Source organism: Urocitellus parryii, chromosome 5 (assembly GCF_045843805.1).
Source record: "Urocitellus parryii isolate mUroPar1 chromosome 5, mUroPar1.hap1, whole genome shotgun sequence".
NCBI classification, from domain to species: Eukaryota; Metazoa; Chordata; class Mammalia; order Rodentia; family Sciuridae; genus Urocitellus; species Urocitellus parryii.
This window is the reverse complement of record NC_135535.1, coordinates 65,159,806-65,183,429: the sequence shown is the minus strand read 5'-3', so window position 1 is coordinate 65,183,429 and position 23,624 is coordinate 65,159,806. Positions and strand designations below refer to the sequence as shown.

General features: G+C 39.6%; 1 protein-coding gene across 1 annotated transcript in view; it reads right to left on the bottom strand.

Annotated features, from left to right (window-relative positions):
• The window catches only part of Slc11a2 (solute carrier family 11 member 2), a 31,865-nt gene extending 9,219 nt beyond the window's left edge, over positions 1-22,646 (bottom strand). The window contains exons 1-14 of the mRNA XM_026398801.2: positions 22,549-22,646; positions 11,611-11,682; positions 9,969-10,117; positions 9,321-9,446; positions 8,076-8,195; positions 6,106-6,212; positions 5,542-5,612; positions 5,370-5,437; positions 3,879-4,034; positions 3,068-3,226; positions 1,980-2,066; positions 907-1,026; positions 623-772; positions 58-131 (exon numbers count right to left, since the gene is read on the bottom strand). Coding sequence (XP_026254586.1) covers positions 58-131; positions 623-772; positions 907-1,026; positions 1,980-2,066; positions 3,068-3,226; positions 3,879-4,034; positions 5,370-5,437; positions 5,542-5,612; positions 6,106-6,212; positions 8,076-8,195; positions 9,321-9,446; positions 9,969-10,117; positions 11,611-11,644 — 1,421 coding nt within the window. The 5' untranslated portion in view covers positions 11,645-11,682; positions 22,549-22,646. The remainder of the gene's footprint in view (positions 1-57; positions 132-622; positions 773-906; positions 1,027-1,979; positions 2,067-3,067; positions 3,227-3,878; positions 4,035-5,369; positions 5,438-5,541; positions 5,613-6,105; positions 6,213-8,075; positions 8,196-9,320; positions 9,447-9,968; positions 10,118-11,610; positions 11,683-22,548) is intronic.
• Between the last annotated feature and the right edge of the window lie 978 nt (positions 22,647-23,624).

Sequence of the window (23,624 nt, the reverse complement as noted above, 5' to 3'; positions counted from 1 at the left end):
ATGCCCTTCTCCCACATATCAGCATCCTCATGGTAGAAGTAGGATGAGTACACTCACATTCCATTGGAAAAGTCATTCATTACTGGCCGCAAGCTTGTGAATGTGAGAATGGGTATGAGAGCAAAAGGAAGCTGGAAAACAGAACAGTACAATTAGTGCAAGGAAAATATAAAACAGGCCTTTCTTACTTCATGAGAAATAGTTATAACTACCAGCCCGACATGCTTCAAGAATTGTTGAAATCTGCCAAGCTGTCATTAACCTAGCATGAATGATGATCTAAGTGTCTTTACAAATACTGCATCTGACTTGTCTTATTAACATACATATGACATACCACCATGTCCCATAGTTCACGTAATGCTTGCTAGATTAATGAACTACAATTTTGTGTTCCATATTTAAGTATATAGTTCATAATTCCCACTCAATAGGACTGAAAAACAAAACTATTCCTAAAACCTTAGATGGCAATATTTCATATACATTTTCTGCATTACAAGACCCAGGCCTCTTTCTTCATCTCCATTTCCCCACTAAACCCAACACAAGGCTTGCTACACTAGGGCAGTATTTAATATTATCTGACTATGTGGGATGAGTTTCCCCAGACCCTGCTCACCTGTAAGCTCTGCAGAACATTCAGGAAGTCATTCATCCCTGTTAGATGCTCTACATCTTGGAAGACAGCAACAAGCAGAGTGGGGATGATAGCAATAGAGCGTGTCAGAATCACTCGAGCAAAACGTGACCATTTTAGGTTTAGGAATCCCTGAAAGAAAACACAGGAATAGGATAACAGGCTGGACCAGGAAGAAGAAAAAAGGGGGTTACGGAGAGACCTTAGAAGGGACCAAGAAATATCTAAGGATTAGTCGTCTCCCTCTGTTCAACAGCAGCACATACCTCCATGACAAACTGACCAGAATAGGTTCCTGTCATGGTGGAGCTCTGTCCAGCAGCCAAGATCCCCACTGCCCAGATGTAGAGTGCAGCAGGCCCGAAGTAACATCCCAGCACAACACCCTGGGACAGGCAAGGGAGAAGATATGCCTGTGTCAGTCATCTGCTTAGAAAACACCCCAAACACCATTTCTCTGTGACATTTCTCCCTCTTCTTTGCCAAGAATCACCTACACTAGAAACTATGCTAGGCACTGTCCCAAAAGTAGGCTCAGGTCTTGATCTGATTCTAGAGGCTTTCAGTCTCAACAATTGCTGGATGGTCCTTCATTCCTCAGCCTACTCTCTTCACTTCTCTAAGCGTCTAAAGTCTTGATCTCCATCTACTATCTTAAATTCTGAAAAAATATAAGCCTAACCACATTTCCCAAATTGTTCTCCTTAACACACTCTTCTAGAAAATGGCAAAAGTGCAGGAACAAGTCAAATAAATATGGGAGATGCTGTATACTATATATTCAACTCTTGGAAGGTCACAAAGGGACCACTTAATGGGACAGAAATCCCCTATAAATAAGAAAAAAGGGGGTTACGGAGAGACCTTAGAAGGGACATTTTCTTTATTCCTTTTTAAAAAAATTGTATTGGGGATTAAACCCAGGGCACACAACCATTGAGCAACATTCCCAGTTTTATTTTAAGATAGGGTCTCGATAAGTTGCCCAGCCTGGCCTTGCAATCCACCTGTCGTAGCCTCTCATGCCACTGGGATTACAGGCATGTACTACCACGCCTGACTACATTTTTTTATAGTCACCCCAATTAACATCCTGTAAAAGAATGTACTATACTATGAGTTTGGGAACAGCTGGCATACAATCCACCTTTTCAACTGATCCTCTATTCCTTCCCATGTAATCCAAAATGTTTGTCTGGCATCTGGACCTTTAAAATAAATGATACTCCAGGGGAGATAAACCTGCTCAGAAATGAAGTGAAGTCACTAAGACCAGAAAATATGCTGAGAAGATTGAGTCACAAACAAAGAAAAAAAAACATAACCTCCAGAGGCTTACCCCTTTGTAGATATCCACAGCCAGAGTTGAATTATCTTCAGGGAAAAGGCCAGCATAGGGACTGCTGCTATTTTTACACACATCAACCTAGAACCCAAAAATGTTTAAGCGCAAATTTTATTTCATAGGCCAGGACCAGATGAGAAAAGCACTCCAATACATCACATACATGTCCTCTCAAGAGGCAACTAGAAGACTGGGGTTGTAGCTCTGTGACAGAGCACTTGCCTAGCATGTGTGAGGCACTGGGTTGCATCCTTGGCACCATAAAAAATAGATAGATAGATGGATAGACAGACAAAGGTATTGTGGTCCATCTACAACTAAATAAAATAATAATAATAATACACAGCTGGAGAAAAAAAACCCTGGATACAGGTGGTGATGGGGACAGAGACAGACAGCACTCTTATTTGGGATCCTCCTCCATAATTTTTCCACATTCCACACTTGCAAAGAGCATGTCATCAAAGTCTTTACTGAGTTAGAACAGATATGGCAATACATAAACACTGGGGCATTTTAATGAGGACTAGAGGAGAGGCCCTCAAGAAGGCTTCAAACATGAAAGGACACCCAGGACAGGAAGCCCTTAGTCAAAGCAAAGCCAGCAGTCAGAGGTCTTGCTGGCAGGAAATAAATGAGGGTCAAAACTACATAGGCAGTCAGAAATCTGGACACAGAATTCAAAATAACAAAACAAAGCCTATCCTGGTCACACTTTCTGTTTCCTGTTTGCCAACTCTTCCCAAGCTGACATCTCAAATGGCAAGACTGACCAGCAAGCAGGCAGAAGTTAATAGGAAACAAAAGGGAATAATAAAGAGCTGAAGAGACTGAAGCCACCTACATGACAGCTGAGGCCAGCTTCCTTCCCAGACAGAAGTGAGAACAGATGGGTCCAGGCTTCTTCAGCCACCACACTATAGGCTGAGTGGTGCACAGTGACTGGGGTTGTGGAGTATAGCATGGGGGGGCCAAAGAATCATTTTCCTGGACTCTTGAGTCAATGTTGTATTTCCCTAACCCCATTCCAGCCTGCATTTTGCCCTAAAACTCAAGACCACCCCTGACCCAGGCTTACTTACCACCTGCTCATTGGTTTTCCCAAAAAATGCTTCAGCAAAGACTGAGACGACAAAGACGTTGATGATGAAGGAAACAAAGAGGGCAATGCAGGATTCAATGAAAAAGTACTTGTTGGCTTCTCGGACTTCCTGCTTATTGGCCCGGTTTACCTGTCTAGACTAGGGAGATAACAGCAGCATTCATTTTTGGAGCACATGGAAATGAGTTTCTTGGGAGTATTTCAGGACTTTGGATATCAGTCCTGAAATGTCAGCAGAGAGATTCAGAGGGCAAACAACTGACTAGGTGAAATCGGGGAGACCCAAGACTTACCTATATCCTAGTTCACTAAGCAATTAAAAACTCCATTCCCTTGGAGAGCACTGTGCATTTTCCAAATAGGGACCAGGGACTAAGTACTACTGACTCTCAGATATAGTGGCAGGAATACTGACTCTCAGATATAATGTACAACCTGACTTATAAAGGTCTCTGAAATTGTCCAGCAAAAGATTGCATAAGATTAACTGATAAAGTATGATTGGGCACCGTTACTACTGACTGCAAGGTCATTTAGCCCTGGAGATTTAAACATAAGAGGTTTGATGCACATTGAGGCCTTTAAGAACATCAGTCCTAGCTTCTCTGCGGGGTCACTAATCCCTCTTCAATTTACTGATAAAAACACTGCCCAAGAACATGCAGTTTATAAACTTCCAGCCTTGCTCCTTCAGGATTCTAGGAATTGCAAGCTAAGTTCTGTCCCTTGAAATAAAGGAAAAGATCTCATTAACTATCCAGATGGGCAATGACAAAAGGGCTTTTGCTCACCTTGACTAAGGCAGAATGTAGGTACATGTTGTGTGGCATAATGACAGCTCCCACGATGCCCACAGCCTGTTCAATCTGCGGGGTCTTACAGCCAGAACAAGATGGCACGAACATGCCCTTGAGAACCTCGCTCTGACTGGGTTTCACTGTAATATACTACATATCAACATAACAATTATTAGCCTTCATGAAACATGACACAGGAGCATAACATAGTACTAGGGAGCTCGTGGTATCCTTTTCTCCTTGCAACACCTTCTACAATAATCATCTAAAACAGTGAAGGATACAGATCCTCAAAAAACTAAGCAACAGCTAAAAACACTGGCACATGCCTTAGTTCCCAGATATTTGGGAGGCTAAGGCAAGAAGATTAGTTTAATTCAGAAGTTAGAAGCCAGCTTTGGAAACATAGTGAGACCTATCTCCTTAAAAACAAAAACAGGGGGCTGGGGTTGTGTTTTAGTGGTAGAGCGCTCGCTTCACATGTGCGAGACCCTGGGTTCAATCCTCAGCACCAAATAAAAAAGTGAAATAAAGGTATTGTGTCCAACTATAACTAAAAAATATTAACAACAAACAAACAATCAAAAAAACAGAGGGGAAGTGAATGAGCACGGCATGCTTACCTAGGATGTGCAAGGCCCTGGATTCCCAACACACACACACACACACACACACACACAAATACCAAGCAACAAATGAGGCTTACTGCCAGGGAATCAGGGAATTCAAGACTAGATTCTCTAGAAATTCAATTCTTGATTATCAACATTTATGATGTGTCTGTTCACTTATATTAACTTAAAAATCACCTATTTCTGGCACAGTGTATAGTCAAAGTCTCATTCATAAAAATTTCTCATACATCCTTTTCCCAGATTCAGCATTTTTCTTAGAAACTTTAGGCCAAACTGCATAATCAACTCATAGATTAGATACAGTTTTTAAAGTTAAGCCAGGCCAGTAAGCAACAACAAGACAGAGAAAAGTGCTATTAATGCAAATAATGGTACTGACTTCTAAGAATATCTGATTGGAGCACAAAATAAACCAAGAAATATTCACTGTATCACCTATAATTCATTAACTCTTTAGATACAAAGAAAATTTAAGCTGAAATTAATATAAACTGAATAAACAAAAACAGAACCACTTTTGGCTAGCAATAAGAATAACCATGCAAACCCCTCCCTAACCCTCTCCAAGGCTATTCTACTGTCAGGATGGCCAATTTGGCACCAGGGAGCCTATTCTGGAAAATAGCATCTCGTCATTTTGGAACAGGAATCTCTGAAGGCCTTCCTGCACATGGATATTGACTATAGATTATATTCCTTCAAAATAAATAGCCCAGGGCTGAACTGGCTTTTTGTTGAAACATGTAATACCATTAAACCATCCTAGCATTGTTACTGTCTTTTACAGTGAAAGACTAAACACAAAACAAAACCTGTTTTAAAAAACTAATGACCAGCATGTAACACTTGCCTCATATCCAAATGTGAGGGCCATAACTGTGATGAGAAAGCCAAAAAATGCTTCTAGCTTCCGCAAGCCTAAAGGGGAAATGCAGCAGTGAGCTCAAAGAAGGCACTTCCCCAGCAGCCATGTAATGGAAAGTGGCTCCTTTGATTGCCACCCTCATTCCCACTCGCCTTACCATATTTGTCCAAAAAGAGAAAAACAAAAGTATCTGCGATGGTGATGAGAACTCCACCCCACAGGGGAACCCTAGGTTGGAGATCAGAAATGGAGATTAAAGGAAAGAAACATTGAAAAACACCTTCCTCCCACTGATACGGAACACCTACAAGAAGCTAGGATGTAGGGGAGGAGGGACAGTGTCAGGAAGCCTGGCCTTGGATAGCTGAGGATCAGAGCACTAACTTAAACATGTTCACTCATGTACTGAGACAGATTTTTTTGGTCAGGAATCTGTAAAGTATAGGTCTTTTCCTCAACGAGCTCACTATCTGTGGGATAAAATGACATACAAATAAACAATCAAATACAAAATACCACAGACTCTATAATAGAAGTATGTATAACCCACCATGGGAACAGAAGACTGCTGGGGGAGAGGAGGGTGGTTCCAGAAAGGCTCCACAAAAGTAATAATACTTCAGTTGAATCTTGAAAATTGAAAATGAGTTGGGTTTTCATTTTTGCCTTTACTTTGAAATCCAGGAAAACACTGTTAACTTTCCAGGGAAAACCCCCTCACCTTCCCACAGACAGGAGATTGATGGCAATGGCTGAGCCAATGACTTCTTGCATATCTGAGCCAATGATTGCCAACTCCACCATCAGCCACAGGATGATCCGTGGGACCTACACAGTCAAGAATGAAAGAAGTGGTTCTGATTATTCATTTCTAAGAACTTTTTTTGTAGTTCTAGTCTAAAGGATTGCCAAAGATGATCCTTTATAAGGCTCTCTACTGGAGAGGAATCACCAGAACCTGACCCTATTCAGTGTATCACTGCACTGTGGTCCCCAGAAGGAAAAGGAAAATGTGCTTCCAGGTTATGGACTATGTGAAGTTGCCAAGGTCAGCATGGCAACTCATTTACTTTTTTCTTCTTCCTTCCCATTTAAAATAGGAATGAAATTCTATTCACTAATTACCATTCTATTTCTTGCCTAAAAATAATTCTAAAAAGCTTTAGGGAAGAATAGTATGCCAATATGGTATAAGGGTCGAGAGAGAAAAGAAAACGACTACAAAAGAAAACACCTATTTTGACCATAGCTGGAGTTAACAAAACAAATATGAAAAGCCTGGGGGTGGGGGTGTGTCATTTCTAAAGTAATAATAATACACATGGCAAGTGAAAACAGATAAGCAAAAAGACCAGGATAAAGTAGTTGGAATTGGGTGGCATGTAGCAAAGTAGGAAAACACATATTTAATTAATGTTCTCTCACTGAAACCATAAAAAAAACACTTTCATAAGAAGAAAAAGAAGCTAGAAGAAATTATAAATTACCAAGGTTGTTTTATTTTATTTTATTTTTTTTTTTCTGTACTGGATATTGAACCCAGGGCTCTTCACCACTGAGCTACATCCCCAGCCAATCTTTTTTTTTTTTTTTTGAAAAATTTTTAAAAATTTGTTCTAATACATGATAGTAGAATGCATTTTAGTACATCATACATAAATGGAGTATAACCTCTCATTCTTCTCATGGTACATGATGTAGAATCACACCAGTCATGTAATCATAAATGTACATAGGATAATAATGTCCAACTCATTTTATTATCCTTCCTATCTCTATACCCCTCCCCTCCCTTCACTCCCCTCTGCCTAAAAACAGAGGTATTTATTTTTCATTTTGAGACAGGTTCTCATTAATTTGCTGAGACTGGCTTCAAAATTGCAATCCTCCTGCCTCAACCCTGAGTAGTTGGAATTATAGGTATACATCATTGCACTTGGCCCAAGGTTTTTTGAAAAACAGGCAAGAGTACTTAATATTTGTAGCCACCAAAAGAGCTTAAACTTCAAGGACACATGAGAAATAGGTCAGTATCTTATCCAAAGATGAAGCTATATTTAAAATGTCTTCCAGGACCACTGGGGGATGTAGTTCAGCAGTAGAAAACTTAACTAGTATATGCAAGGCTCTGGGTTTGATCTCCAGCAATGAAAAATAAAAAAGTCTTCTAGACACAGTGTATTCCTGCCTTAGACATAGTAAGAAGGTCCCAAAACAACCTGAAGGAAACTGCAAAAATAGTGTAACTCCTGGAGTGACAATAAATTTAAAAATACTTCACAAATACCCAAATCCTACCACATATGCTGTAAAAGGAAAAAACTGACCTCTTTCAAAGTAATAGCAAAATAAACAATAAAGAAGAATCATATAATGAAAACTGATGGAGCAACATGGAGGGCTTGGGGAGAGCACCCTTCCCCTTCATGGGATGGGCACTGCTAGATTCCAGAAAGTGGAGTAAATGGTTTGCTCAAGCAGAATTTCTAACATTCTGGAAGCAAGTGAACTTTATGTTAGATTTTGAAGATTGGGGGGAAACATGGCTTGGCAATAGAGGGGCAGCAGGAGTTCCCTTAATACTCCAGTTCAAGTCCTCCAATGTCTCAGTATACAGTGGGGTCAACACATATTGCCAGATACACAGATTACCAAATGGATGAGACACAAATAGCACAGAACACTGCTCACCTTGGGATACTGACGGTGACACACTTCAGCAAGATGTAGCCCAGTTACCACTCCCAGTCTAGCTGCAAGGCGCTGAAGCAGCAGACCCACTATGGTGGCCAACAGAAGGACCCAGAGCAGCTAAGAACAAAAGAAAATCCCCAAAGTATTCATCAGACAACTGAGTGGTTTTTTTTTTTTTTTATTGTTGTTGTTTTGGTTTGGCTTTGGCAATATTAAAGGGAAACACTACATGCTGGAAAAGCCCATGTCAAGCATCAAAATAATCTGAGCTCTATATTAGTTACTTAACTTGACCTGCCTGTCAGTACCATGTTCCTTTCTGAGCTGCTTCTCCCACTGCAATTTCTCCTTTGTTCAAGAAAATTACATGGATTAAAAAAAAAAAAAACAGATGGGAAAAACTTTTTATAGTAAGTGTCACTACCAATGAAGTACAACTTACCCTTAAACAATACAGGGTCTAGTGGAGTAGGAGCACCAATCACTTGTATAGATGAAAATCCATATTCCTTTGACTCCCCCAAACTAAACTACTTCCTATTGACTGCAAGCCTCACTGATAAGGTAAATAGTCAATACAAAGGATAAGGATCATATATGCCTAAGGATCATATATGGTGAAAAATGCATGAGAACTTCAACAAATCACTTTTTACTACAATACACAATTTATTAGAGAGAAGAATGATCAAAGATGATCAGTCACATAGCATGTTAGGTGGAAACTCACAACACTTCAGCTCACCACAACAGCAAAAGTAAGTGGCTACAAAATTACTGCAGAAGTACATAATTAATTTTATGTAGTTATAATTTAATATCACATCCTGATGTTTCCTTGCATGTCCATCAACTGTAATTAGCAGCATGTATGAATTGTGTAAGTTCTAAATAAATTTAATTTTTTACAACAGATTTGTATATATTTCCCATCTGGTATTTTTATTTTTGTGTAGATAAAATAGTTTATCTACATTTATTTTATGCATTTATGACATACCTAACATTGTCTTCAATATTTCTAAGTTATTCAGTTCATCTCTTGAGTTTTTTCAAATGGTCAAAAATCTCAAAAAAGAGAATCCACATACAAATAGATCCATGCAGTTCAAACCTATGTGGTTCAAGGATCAACTGTATCTGCATGTAACCCTTGAAGCTGCTAGCCCACAGACAGGGTATAGGAAAGGATTTAGGGTATAGTTTGTGTTTAAAAGGGCAGGGGTAGATGTAGATGTTCACCTTAAATCCAGCCACTGCTCCAGACTGCAAATCGGATTCAATATTTCCTGGATCCAGATAGGCAATGCTCATAAGAAAGCCAGGTCCCGTGAATGCCCAGAGTTTACGAAAGCTAAAACAAGAATACTATACAAGAGAAGAGAGGAGCTCAAACTGAGTGTCACCTCCAAACTACTGATTTAATTTATCTATTATTGAATTACACATGAATCATCAATATCAGCTTCACAAGAACAAAGCCTAAGGGTTAGATATTGAATGGGTCCAACTTTCACTTCATCTTATCCATCTCTTATTGACAAGCTGATCATTTGTCTAAGTGAGAGCCCTCGCCTTCCATGCTCTTTCCATCAGCATCTCATTCTAAAATCAGACTAATAAAATCAGTACCTTTGGTCCCAAGCACTATCTAAACAGGATTAAGAGCCACATGTGGGGGCAGGGGAGCTCCCTAGTACCACTTAGCAACTAACTGTGTTTCAGGCCCTCATATTCCTTAATAATTTATTTATTCTAATTTAAAAATCTAGTCTTCAGAGATTGGCTACAAAAATTAGACCTGAACCTTTGAGCATGTGTCATCTAGTAAATCTTTCACACACAAGCTTTCCCCAGACAATAATATGCTGGCTCAAATATGTCACCAACCTCCTCCTCAGGAATGGCAATCTTCTCATCAAAGTAGGTGGTGAATGGCTCCTCCGACTGCCCAGTGGACTGTGGAAGTGAGGAGTTACTATAGGCAGCATTGATGGCACCAAGACTGGCAGAGTCCCCATGGTCTCCAGAAGCACTGTCTGAATTAACATATTTGAGAAGAAATGAATTAAAATGAGCAAAATACACTAACAACTCATATTAAGTAATACTGAAATTCAATCTTTTTTTTCTTTTTCTTTTGGTGGTGCTATAATGCTGTATCTAACCCAGGGTCTTAAAATCTCTGGCATCTAAAATGAAATATTTTTAATACCTGAATACACAAGAGACTAATCTGATCTAGCTTGATAGATTTTTTGTAGTTTATTATTACCTATATTTTAAAATAAACTTTTCTTTGACTAGGTAATACATTCACATGGTAAAAAACTAAAGTAATACAAAAAAGCCTTACATTATTCAATCCCCCTCAGCCTGCTCGTCCTGTCACTCAGCACTGGATCAGTTTTAACACTAATCTCTCAGTGGTTTTCCTACTCCATACTCGTACTTGGTAATTTTAGGATCATTTCATTTTCCCCTAAAAGCACTGACATCTAGGACTTGAAATATAACATTCCCAGACAAACCCCACTAATAACCTAAAATCCTAACATTTAAAAGAAAAAAAGTTGGTCAATCTACTGGAACATATCTACCTCACCCAATTATTTGATAGGTCATACTCAAATAATCATTCTTGGACATTACACCTCTATCAGGTTTCTCAAAAAATATACAAGTTACAAAATCCTGCCACAGTTTAAGGTAAAATCTGATGCTGTGGGCAACCACCGAGTAGGAACACTTTGCATCCTGAATAAGGCATACAGTGAAGAGCTGCTGGTCACGGGTTGCCAGCACACTCTAGATAGCAGGGCCCATCTCAGCCTGATATCAGTGTTTCCTACAGACTTGCATTTCACAATTAATCCTAAGTGCAGAGAGGGTAGGTCCAGGAGAAAAGAGCCAACCCACCAGAAATATATAAAGTCTAGTTTGCCACAGACATGATATGACCATGTTGAACCACAAAGCTCTATTCTCTATGTTTCTAATAAATTCTTACAACCTTCAACTAGAAAACCAAGAGCTTTGTTTATATAGGAAGGTGATCCATCCACATCACTTAACTGGCTGAAGATATTTATAGAAAAGGAATGGAAATTCCAAAAGGGAAGTTCAGAATTACAAAGGATTGGTTAAAGCACTTGAGAAGCTCCAACAAAATACAGAATGAGGGACTCACTCTGTATTTTACTGTTCTTACATATCTGAAACATTAGAATATATCATGAATGCCCAAAGCACTCCAAAGGTCATTATGCCAAGTCTGGGAACAGTGTTATCCTTGCAAGAATGCTACAGAAACCAAACGTGAAACAAAATGTAGTTCAACTCTGAATTGGAAATAAGATGAGGCAGGTCTCTGTAGTTATAAACCTACATTTCATATAACCAAAGTCACTAGATGTGACTCCTGAATGGAGTTTGTTAGAACAGATAACAGGGAAAATATGGCAAATTTTAGGTTTTGACATAAGCCTAATTCTGAATAAAAATTGGATAACAACACAAAGCTCAAAGTTACCATCTGGCATCGTCTGTTCAGGACCCAGTACCATGGTGGATACCTGAGTACCCGTGTTCTTAGAATAGGATTCTGGAAAGGAAAAAAGGGAGGGAGAAGAATAAGCAAAAATGAAACAAGTTCAGAATCAGCATTTTGTTACTCTGTATGATTGAACCTTTTTTTTCTCTCTCTTTTTTTAAGAAAAGAACATTCTTCTACTGAATTAAATCACCTTGAAAATAATTATAGCTTTCAGTATGAGAAATATTTACAAAAATAGAAAAGCCTTAATCATATTTTTGCTGGTAAGACTTTAAAACCAAATTGAAGCAAAAGTTATTTTACAGATTTAGGTAATCCTTTTAAATAAATACTCATTGAGAGGCTGCTAGGCAATTACCCAATCTGTCTTTGCCTCCAAACGTCTACAATCAGAATAATCTTCCCCAGTTTTACGAGATTTTTTTTTTAATTTTAGTTGTCAATGGACCTTTATTTTATTTATTGATACATGGTGCTGAGAATTGAACCCAGTGCCTCACACATGCTAGGCAAGCATTCTGCCCCTGAGCTACAACCCCAGCCCAGTTTTAAGGACAGATTTATAATTGTTCTACCTAACAAGGTAAGTTCATGGTTTAATCTCCAGAGAAGGGCAAAAAAAGCACTACACCAGTACACTGGTAATAGAGAGCCTCTAATTACCCCAAGGAGAGATGTTAGCTATGATCCAGTCTCACTCCCAACCCTCTGACAACTGGGAAAGAAATGAATCACCCATGGTTTCTCCTGAGCTCTCAAGGAGAGGTGAGGTATCAGTAGAACTAGGCCCAGTCTGTGAGATGCCAGCCTTGTCTGGGTCCTATAGTAAGCAACCTGAAAGACTAGGGCTGGTAGTGAGGTGTCCCACATGCTCAGCATCCTTTTGGAGTAAACTGGCTACAAATCTACCACACATTCTCTAGTCAACCTCACCAATAAGGCTGATTTTTAAATTTCAATGTAGTTCTAAAATCTACTTCTTGGTTACTTCCAAGTTTAGAAAGGAAAAGACAAGGTGATATGTATTGATTATCTCTCCCATTAAATCCCAGCAGTAACTATCCCTTTAGCCATCTTTCATTGCTAAACTGTAATCTTTCTCCACTCTTGCTCCGTATGTTGCAATCCTCACTTTCTTTTTTTTTTTTTTCTATCAATCAACAGATTCTATACCTATTTTATAGAATTCTAGCATTCAGACCTGAAGAGAGTTTTTAGGTCATCTATCTTCTGGGGTACAAAACATACCACCACCTACTAATTTAGAAACATCATTTTCCCCTCCATAGTCACTGATGTCAAGTATTAGATAACCTCAGACAACTCTGTTTTTTCCTGTCAGATTTTAACCACCAAGTGGCTAAAAACTAGCCAAAGAGCCCAATAACACTGACTAAATATGCCCTTCAGTGAGTTGCAACAGTCCTCACCTAAATGGGATTTATACTTCTGACCACTCCCTTGGATTCCAATCAGCACAGCCCCTTGACACCCCCAGTCTTTTTATTTGTTTTACATGTAATTCAATAAGCCAGGTTATCAGGTTATCTTAAACCAAAATAAATCAGAAACCACAAATCAGATCTGAAATTATGACTCTTATAGGAAAAGGGGAACTTAGCACGATAAGGAATCAGGAAAATTTCAAAAGCAAATCAATTAGCTTTTGGTATGAGAAAAAGCTCTTCCTTATACTTCAGTCAAGTCTGACAACATTCTTACAAATTCAATAACATCCAGAAATTATTAAATTGCATTGTAATAATGGTTGATAGCCTATTTTAAAAGGCAGGGACATGTGTAATACATTTTAGGAAGATTTCTATCCAAAGCAGGCTTTTAAAAGTTATCTTTAGAGGCTGGGGTTGTGGCTCAGTGGTGGAGCGCTCATCTAACTCGCATGGGACACTTGGTTCAATCCTCAGTACCACATTTTAAAAAATGAAATAAAGATATTGTATCCACCTACAACTAAAAAGTAAAAAATAAAAAGTTATATTTAGCCAGGTATAGTGGGGTGACTTCAGAGTCTGAGACAAGAGGATTACAATTTAGAGGACAGCCTCAGCAACTTAGAGACCCTGTCTCAAAATGAAAAATATTAAGGAAGAAATGTTTCATAATAAATTTCTAAATTATTAATGGGATTCTAAGTGATCATTTCTATACCAAGTACACACAGAGTCAACAAAACACAAGAAGTCTGGTCTTCTCTGAAACCTCAAGAACATACTATACCAAGAGAAAATATAGATTCTAGATTCCAATTTTCTCATTGCAGCTTTTAGTCAAAAAACTGTAAGGCCCACTGCTCACATATCTATAGAATAAAACTAGGGCAGGGAACAGAAAGGGTCAGTTATGATTGGTATGCTGCATAGAATTTTAAGTCCCTATGATAATTTATGATCCATGTGGTAACATTAAGTTAATATTAGGCAGTTTTGCTCTCCAGTACTGTAATACCATGTTGTTTCAGTCATTTCACTACATTAAGGAAAAGATGGGAGGCCACAAGCAACCCAAATGAACCAAGCAATACTTTAGTAATTATGATTAATCCTACTATAACATTCTAGTGTGCCCCCAACCATCAAGTGTCACCTTCTCTAAAATCCAGTACATTTCCTCCTATCAAAAAGTAACAATAGGGGCTGGAGTTGTAGCTCAGCAGCAGAGTGCTTGCCTTGTACATGGAGGCAATGGGTTCAATTCTCAGTACCACATATAAATAAGTAATTTAAATAAAGGTTCATCAACACCTGGAAAAAAATGGCAAAAAAATAAATAAATAACAATAGAGGACTGGGGTTGTAGCTCAGCAGTAGAGCACTCACTTGGCACATGCAAGGTGCTGGGTTCGATCCTCAGCATCACATAAAAATAAATAAATAAATAAATGTATTGTGTCCACCTTCAACTAAAAACAAACAAACAAGTAACAATAGAAAACATAGCACTCGGGGCTGGGGATGTGGCTCAAGCGGTAGCGCGCTCGCCTGGCATGCGTGCGACCCGGGTTCGATCCTCAGCACCACATACCAACAAAGATGTTGTGTCTGCCGAGAACTAAAAAATAAATATTAAAAAAAAAAAAAAAAAAGAAAACATAGCACTCATAGTTTCAATGAATTATGACTATTTTATCCCATTCATTATCATTAGTTATAAGACTGTTTTACAGGAATAAAAATGCTAATCAAATTACATTTTCTAAAATTTCAAAAGCCTGCACATTCTTTGACTCAGCAATTCCACTCCTAAGAATAAATCTTAAAAGAAACACACACACGAGGGGGTGCTGAGGTTGTGGCTCAGTGGTAGAGTGCTTGCCTTGCCCATGTGAGACCCTGGGTTGGATCCTCAGCATTGCATAAAAATAAATAAGTGAAATAAAAGTACTGTGTTCAACCACAACTAAAATTTATATATATAAATATATATAAATGAATGAATGAAACTCACGGAAATATGTGCAAAGACATTACTACATTTTTTATAGTGTCAAAACACTGGAAAACAAATCTGCATATTAGTAAAGAACTGGCTGAATAAACTGCACATTCATAGGACAGAATAACATGTAGCCATTATAAATAAGGCAAGTCTATATGTATTGATAAAGTAATCCAAGATATGCTGTCAAGTGAAAACATCAACTTATTAAACAGTATGCATCATTTACACAGAAAAAAAATGAGAAAGATCTGGTATAACCTTTGGACAAAATAATGGCTATCCCTAAGAAAAGGGAATGGGAGAGCAAAAACAAGGTCAAGTTAAGGGAAGACTGTTTACTGAAAACATGTTGTATAACTCTTTGGACTTAGGGAAAAAAACTTTTACCAGGTACATTATTTATTATTATTATTTTTCAATGTGGTACTGGGGAATCAAAGTGCTCTACACTTACTAAACATATATGTTACCGCTGAGCTGGATCTCCAGCCCGTTTTCAGTTTTTAAAAAATGGACTCACGAAGCTTCTCAGAGAAACCAACACTTTGGGGATATTCAGTTGCACTTTCTGATAACACTTGTGCAATGGGTAATCAGAGATCTGCAGCTGTGAGATGACAGGCATTTATTGCCTTAAGCTTAACTAACCAATAGTTTCTCTTAGTGCTCAAATAGACAATAAAATTATGAAATTATGGTTTTGGAGTTTCACCTGAATGCAAAGAACAGACGCACTCTTCTCAGAGAAGCATTTCCTGGCTCCCTAATTTGGATTAAGTGGCCCCCTCTTCCCAGTTACACCAAGGTACCCACTGATTACCACTCTTACCATGTTGTCTTGAAAACATCTATTCCCTGGTAGTGTTCTTGCAATATTCCTGCAAGTTTGAAATTCTATGAAAACTAAAAATATATATATTGGTGATAATATGTTCTAATACCTAATTATCAATAATTCTGTCTGTTCTTAGCATTTAAAAGAACTCTGGAAGAACAATTTGGACAATTCAAACCTGTTCTAAAAAAGCACATAAGAATGTCTGAAGTACTAATTATTCAAACATATACAACTTTTTGTTGTTACCAGGGACTGAACCCAAGGTACAATGAGCCACATCCCCTGCCCTTTATTTGTGAGACAGGATCTCACTAAATTGCTAGGAGCCTTGCTAAGTTACTACGGTAGTTTCATGCTTTACCACACAGGCTACAACTTTAAACTTTTCCCCTATTGTTAAAAAAAACTAAAAAAATAAATATTTTTTAAAAAATAGTTTGATTTTTAAATAATATGATTTATTTTAACATTCTCATAAAAAGAAAAAGACACTTAAAACCATTTCACTTGATTTTAGAGCTGAATCAGTCTTCCTAAAATTAATTGTAAGGTTAGGAAGGAATGTTTTGGAATACAGTCCTTTAAATCCACCCCTGCCTGCCTTTTTTTTTTTACTGGGGATCGAACTCAGGGGTGCTCTACCGCTGAACCATACCTCCAGACTTTTTAAAAATTCTTTTGTGAGATAGGGTCTGGCGAAATTGCCCAACCTGGACTCCAACTTGCAATACTCTTGATTAGCCTCCCAAGTGGCTGGGATTACAAGCATGTGCCACTGCACCCACCTATGTCCCCCTTTTTCCTCACTTCCCAAGTGCAACAAAATCAAAGGCAGCATTGAATAGGAAAAGAACTTTCATAGAGGCAACCAAAAAAAGTGTCTGCATGGCATTAACTAATTAAATAAATATGAACAGGGGTGTTCAAAGGCTAAGAAAGCAAAGTGCCCCATCTGATGCTTTCCTCAGACCCTGTTCAGTGCCAAAGACATGCTGGTGACAAAGCAGAAGCTGCCAGACACAAGATCAAGGCTTGAAAAAGTAATACTCAAGTGTTTAATAGAGAACAAGGAATTGTGATTTTTTTTTCCAATTCATTTGTTCCCAAGAAAAGGAAAAGATTTCCAGATACTCCTAAAATTCTCTTTTCTCTAAAGGTCTACTTTCTTTCTTTCTTTCTTTCTTTCTTTTTTAATATTGGCTTTTTGTTGTAATTGGGCACAATACCTTTATTTTATTTATTTATTTTTATCTGGTGCTGAGGATCAAGCACTCTATCGCTGAGCCACAACCTCAGCCCTAAAGATCTACTTTCAAGCTGAAGTACTTTGATAGTACTTTAGTGGTACTAAACCACAACTTTTTTTTTTTTGAGAATCATTATTTTTATTGGTACCACTTAATGTGAAGAAAATGCACATTTTCCAAAAATACGGAAAAAACGTTCCATTTGCCTTATTGGGTACAAATGTTAGGTTTAAATTATTTTACTATGCAAACTTTCTTTCATAACTTGACAGTGGTGATTTCCATTTTTTATTCCTTTGGTATCCATAATCTTATGAGAATCAAAAACATATACTTTGAGATCACTGGACAACTCCTCCTCCAACATCTAAAAAATGCACAGGGAAGGTTATTGCTCTGGTAGCAAAAATAACAGGAAAGCTTCGGGAGAAAATTATGAGGATATTTAGGAGAAATGGGAAAGAGGTTCAAAAGGTGCTTTCTGCTAAACCACAACTTTAATCCAATACCTACACTGTATGTTTTTCATAAAAGTATGCTCCTATCATCTGAATAATTGGGAATCAACAAAACTTTTTAAAATATTTAAGTGATTCAAACAGATCTAATTGTTTTCTGAACCTTTTGTTCAGAGATTACCAGCTTTTGTTGTAGTGACAGATTATTATTTTCCCCTATTTTCTCATTCTGGATCAATGAAGAAAAATCATTTTCTGAGCCTTTCCATCATGGATATCCACCTGATGAGTTCCAAAATGCCATCCGTTCCCTCTGGAGGTGAGAAAAAAAATAAACAGCTTAGAAAATACAGGTGAACCTCCAAATTATTCTTGAGGATGTGATTTTTTAATTTTTTTTTAAACTAGAGTAGATTTACCTTATTTTTGTCTTATTAAAACAAATTTGAGGGCTGGGGTTTTAGCTCAGTGGTAGAGCATTTGCCTAGCTGGAATGCATGAGGTCCTGTGTTCAATCCCCCACACATACACAAATAATTTGATATAAAATGATAATGTGGAAAAAAAGAGAGGTTGGAGACTAATTATATGACAGTCATGGCAAAATAAACAGAGTGAAAAGCCCTTCTGGTAAGTGTTTAAGAAAAAGACCTTATACAACACACTAATCCACTCTAATATTAGAATTTTTCTCTGTTTTCAACCAAAAGACACATCATACACCCAGTTCAAAAAAGACAAACAGTGCTGCATGAATCAGGACAGTGTCTGTCCTTGTCTCCCTCTCCTTTTCTTCCTCTGTATCACAGTGGCCATTAAGATACTAGCCACAGTAACAATCTTAAAACTGGAAATATCTTACTTGGCCTACCAGAGAACTGTAATTTCCACTCAACACAAAGTTTGCTGTTCTTCACCTGAGTCAGACTTTGAATCTATTTTGAGGTTGAAAAACAAACAAACAAAAAAACCTGACTTTAAAAATGTCTAAAGATTAAAAAAAGAGAGAATGAAAATGTTAAAAGGAGGAAAGAGGGAGTCAGATATGGGGGGGAAAGTATAATTGATAATGAAGCTGGCTGTCTGGGTGTCACAAGCGATAACAGTAAAGGTAAATGTGGCCAGGCTGTCAAAAAGTACTGATCTCTTAGGCATAATATCATTCATCAACCAGAGACTTCAAAATTGATGGGCGTGGTACCCACTAAATGGAACTCTTCATTTTCTCCCCTCAGTTTTCTTGAAGCTTAATCAGCTTCCAAACCTCTCTGACTACTCATCTGAAATTTTACCTTCAGGGCTTATAGTTAGTTTTGATCCTCCCACTCTTTACCAGTGTGAATTTCTTGCAACTTCCTCCTAACCAGAACTGTACAGCAGTTGTGTTTCCCTTTGGGGGACCAACCAGGACTCCTGGCCTGACACCTCTATCCTGGAACACAACTCCAAGCTCTGTGAACAACTTAAAACATCTCTCTCTAGCAGAAAAGAACGCCTTATTAAAAAATCTATACCTACTTCTTGCCTCAGGAAAAAATGTTTTGCCCTCATACTTGCTTAAGTAGCTTTCTATGGCAAATATGGAAAGTGATTATCATTGAATTATATACAACCCACTTATATTATGACAAATACTAGCTCAAATGCAGATTGACCCTTACAAATTTTTTTCTTTTTAAATTTTTATATAGGATCTAAGATGCTGATGCTGGCCTTGAACTTGTGATCCTCCTGCCTCAGTCACCTGAGTCCTGGGATTACAGGTATGTGCTATTAGACCTGGCTGACCCCTAAAAATTGTACATATTTTCCTCAACATCTTTTTTTTTTTTTTTTAAGCACTAGGGATTGAACCCACAGGTACTGGAATGCACTGAGCCACATCTCCAGCCCTTTTGTGTATTTTATTAAAAGACAGGATCTCACTGAGTTGCTTAAGGCCTCACTAAATTGCTGAGACTGGCTTTGAACTCACGAATGTCCTGCTTCAGCCTCCCAAGCAGCTGCGATTTCAGGCGTGGGGATTATAGACATGCGCCACTATGCCCAGCTCCTCAATATGTCTTGTCTTTTCTCATCTCTTTCCTTTCCCCTCTCCCCTGTGCCTGTTTTGCAGTGCTGGGGACTGAACCCAGGGTCTTATGTGTGCCGGGTAAGCACTCTACCAGTAAGCTATGTAGCCAGCCCAACCTTTCTTTTCTTAAAGCAAAGGAAAATAAATTTATGACAACACATACTACAAGATTCTCCAGCCTTGTACATGCTTCCTTCTGCTCTTTGAGCCTAATAAAATATTAATAGTTAACTTGTAGTCTTCTCCTTTCATTACCAAGGGGTTTTAACAAATACCCAAGTAATAAAGATGAGACCACAACAAACAAGAACCCCATACAACAGGACCTACCACTAATAAGCATAAGAACAAGAATCCTAATATCCTAATTTATGCTGTACTGAAAATATTGTTCCTTACACTAAAAAAAGTAAAGCATTCTGACCTTAAATTAGAAGTGGAAAAGGCCAGCCCTGTGATCCATGCTGGTAATCTCAGCTACTCAGAAGGCTGAGGCAGGAGGATGGAAAGTTTGAGACCAGTCTTGGCAACTCAGTGAGACCCTGTCTCAAAATAAAAAATGGCCTGGGATATAACTCAGTGGTAGAGTGCCCTGGATTTATTTCCAATTACCATCAAAAAATAAAAATGGAAAAGAAGTTGGATGATATATATTTTTTTGTTATTCCTGGTCAATTGCTTTATATTCCATTCTGATGTCATTAATATAATTAATAATAATAATAATAATGTGCTTTATAATATATACATATTGTTTTATTTTAGTCAGGATACCTGAAGGATTAAGGATTCTTCTTTGTTTCTCCAGGGGCCAATTAATGTTAATTATTCAATAAATGTTGCTAAATTATAAACAGAACTATAGCCTACCCAAACTCAGTGCTGAATATCAAACAGAAAAGGTACTACTTGGTGGATACCATTCTTTAACCTTCACTGAGACAAAAGTGAATCAATGCCACTTAGTAGCTCTATAGCTATAAGATAATACTGCTGAATTCCTAACAGTACTATAAGAATAGATCAAGTTTCCCTATTCCTTAATAAGAAATGCTGCCAGGCTGCTCAGAAATTCCCCTTCTGAGTCCCAAAGCTGTTCCAGGAACATGAGAAACCAAGTATGCTGCAATCATGGCCTTTCTGGTACTGTGTCCAAAATAAACTATCTGAGCAAAGACTGTGAATGAAATATTATCCAATGGGGGTATGGGGGGCAGACAGTCAATGAAGTTCAAAAATTTCATTTAAAAATATAGTTACAATGGGATATGATCAAGTACAATGACAGTTTCCAATCTGTTTAATAAAACACCAAGTAGAAAGCCTCTAGTCACATAATTACACAACATAATTACACAACACACTTAGATCAGGGTTAATGATGTGCATGGAAAGAACAGGCCTAAGGGTGGGTTCACCGGCAATAGACCTAGGTATTGTGAGTAAAGGATAAGAAATAAGATCAGAATTCTTTACTTTAGAATCTGCAGGGGTAAAGGGGACACATATAGATAATACTGCTAACAAAAACTTCTACCCAGGGCTGGGGTTGTGGCTCAGAGGCAGAGTGCTAACCTAGTATTCTGAGGCACTGGGTTCGATCCTCAGCACCACATAAAAATAAAATGAAGATATTGTGTCCACCTATAACTAAAAAATAAATATTAAAAAAACCCTCCTACCTGTAAAGTTCTATTCCAAGCACTGTATTAAATAATTTCATTCTCATCAACAACCCGATATTGATATCATCAATTTCCATTTTAAGTATGTAGAACAAAAACACAGCTGGGCATGGTGGCACACACTTGTAATCCCAGCCACTAAGGAGGCTGAGGCAGGAGGATTGGGAGTTTGAGGCCACCTCAGCAATTTAGCAAGGCCCTAAGCAACTTAGTGAGACCCTGTATAAAAATTTAAAACTTGTTTAAAAGAGGTCTGGGGATGTGACTCAGTGGTTAAGCACCCCTGGATTTAATCCCCGGTACCAAAAAGAAAGAAACAAAAAGGAGGCTAAGCAATTTGTGCAAGGGTTTACATAGTCATGAACTGAAGCAAACTGGCCAAGCTACAGATGCCACAGAAATCAAGGTAAACATAACTTCCCCTGGTTTCACCAACATTCACTAAGATTATGACCGACCGAATTTACAGAAACCCATCTCCTCCTTCCATATGTGTGCTTTTGCTTTCCACTTCTAACAGATGTCACATTCTTTCACCCACAATACTCCTCCGAAAACAATGTATAATAAGAGAATTTCATCTTACAAACAGTCCTAGAACCAAGCTACACACAAACATGAACAGCCTGCACAGGCCCTTCTCGGGGAAGGCGTTCCAGGGGTGCCAGCTGGACTCGTTAATAGTTTTTGCTGCAGCGGAAGCCCCAGACAGCTAACCGGGCCCCAGTGCCCCGCGAACAAGGCAGCGGCGGCGGCGGCGGGAGACCTTCCCCTGAGCACATCGGCCTCTCCGGCGCGTTACAGCGGGTCAGCGCACCCTCCACCAGGGGTCACGGTGCGCAGTCAGGTCCAGCCCAGGTATGGGCCATTTGTCCTAGGTCACGGCGCGCAAGGGTCGAGGGCCCCAAGCTCTCCGGCGTTCGCTTCCCACCCCGCCCGCCCTCTTCTCGGTCTCCCTTCGAATAATGCGGTTCCATCCGCTCCTCGGTCACTGCGCCGGGCGCCTCAGGCCCTCCCTCCCGCACCTCCCTTCGCGGTCCCGCACAAAGGCCCCTGAGCCTTCCCCAGCTGGCCCTCGAGGAGTCACACCCCCCTCCCCGCCTGCGGAGAGCCGGGTCCCGTGACCCCTGACCTTGCCTACCCCTAGCCTTACCCGTTCTTCCACCACCTGACACGCCGCCCCAGCACCGGCGGCTCCATATCCCGGGAGCCACAGCCAAGAAGGCCAACCCCCTGCCCTCCTGCGATTGGCCGATAGGACGGCAGCTGCATATTCCCATTGGCCGGATTTCGGCGGCTGCCAGTGCGCGTGGCAAGCGGAGCAAGAACAGAGGCTCCGCCCACACCGAGCCGGGGCTGGGGGCGTGGCGGGAGAGGCTGGGTCAGGGGCGGAACCGGGGTGGGACGGGCTTGAAGCTGCCTGGTAGAAGCTGAATTCTGCGGAGCCACTGCTGACAGCTACCCAGATTCACGTCGAGGGGTGAACTTGTGATCTCTCAGCCCGAGGGAAGCCTGAGGTCAGATAAAATTCCTGCCCTCTCCGGGCGCGGGGGTGCATGCCTATAATCCCAGAGACTCTAGAAGCTGAGGCAGGAGGATCACCAGTTTGAGGCCAGCCTCGACAACTTGGCGAGACCCTGTCTCATAATAAAAATGGGCTGGGAAGGTAGCTCAGTGGTAGAGCGCTTGCCTAGCAAGCCGATAGTCCTGGCATCATCAATCCCCAGTACCACAAAAACAACAACAACAAAAAAACCCTGCCCGATTTCCCCCACCGTCTCACATTAGGTACTGACAAGCCCCTTTCTCCCGGAGACCTGACTCTACCAGGTCTATAACAAGGTATAGCCCACCGGCAGGACCATTTCCAGAGCCGTATCCTTTTATCAACTGCTCCACCAAGAGCACTGCACACCTGGGAGGAACCATGAAACTCGGCCAGTGCAGCCAGTTCCACTACTCTACGTGTCCTACTCACAAGCCTCAACGTGGTTTTCCTGCATTCCATATATCTCTGCCTCGCTTCACCCCACACTTTATCCTTACCTACTCCAAAGCAATCCCACTCCATCCCCAGCCTCTCAACCTCACAGCCCAGCGTCTTTCACTGAAGATGATTGCCCCAACTGGTGAAAAGGAGAGAATAAATGGCCTGGCCGGACAGATCATCCTGATTTTCTACAATGTCTTCAGAGCTAGCAAAAACATCCTTAAACTGCCCTACCATTT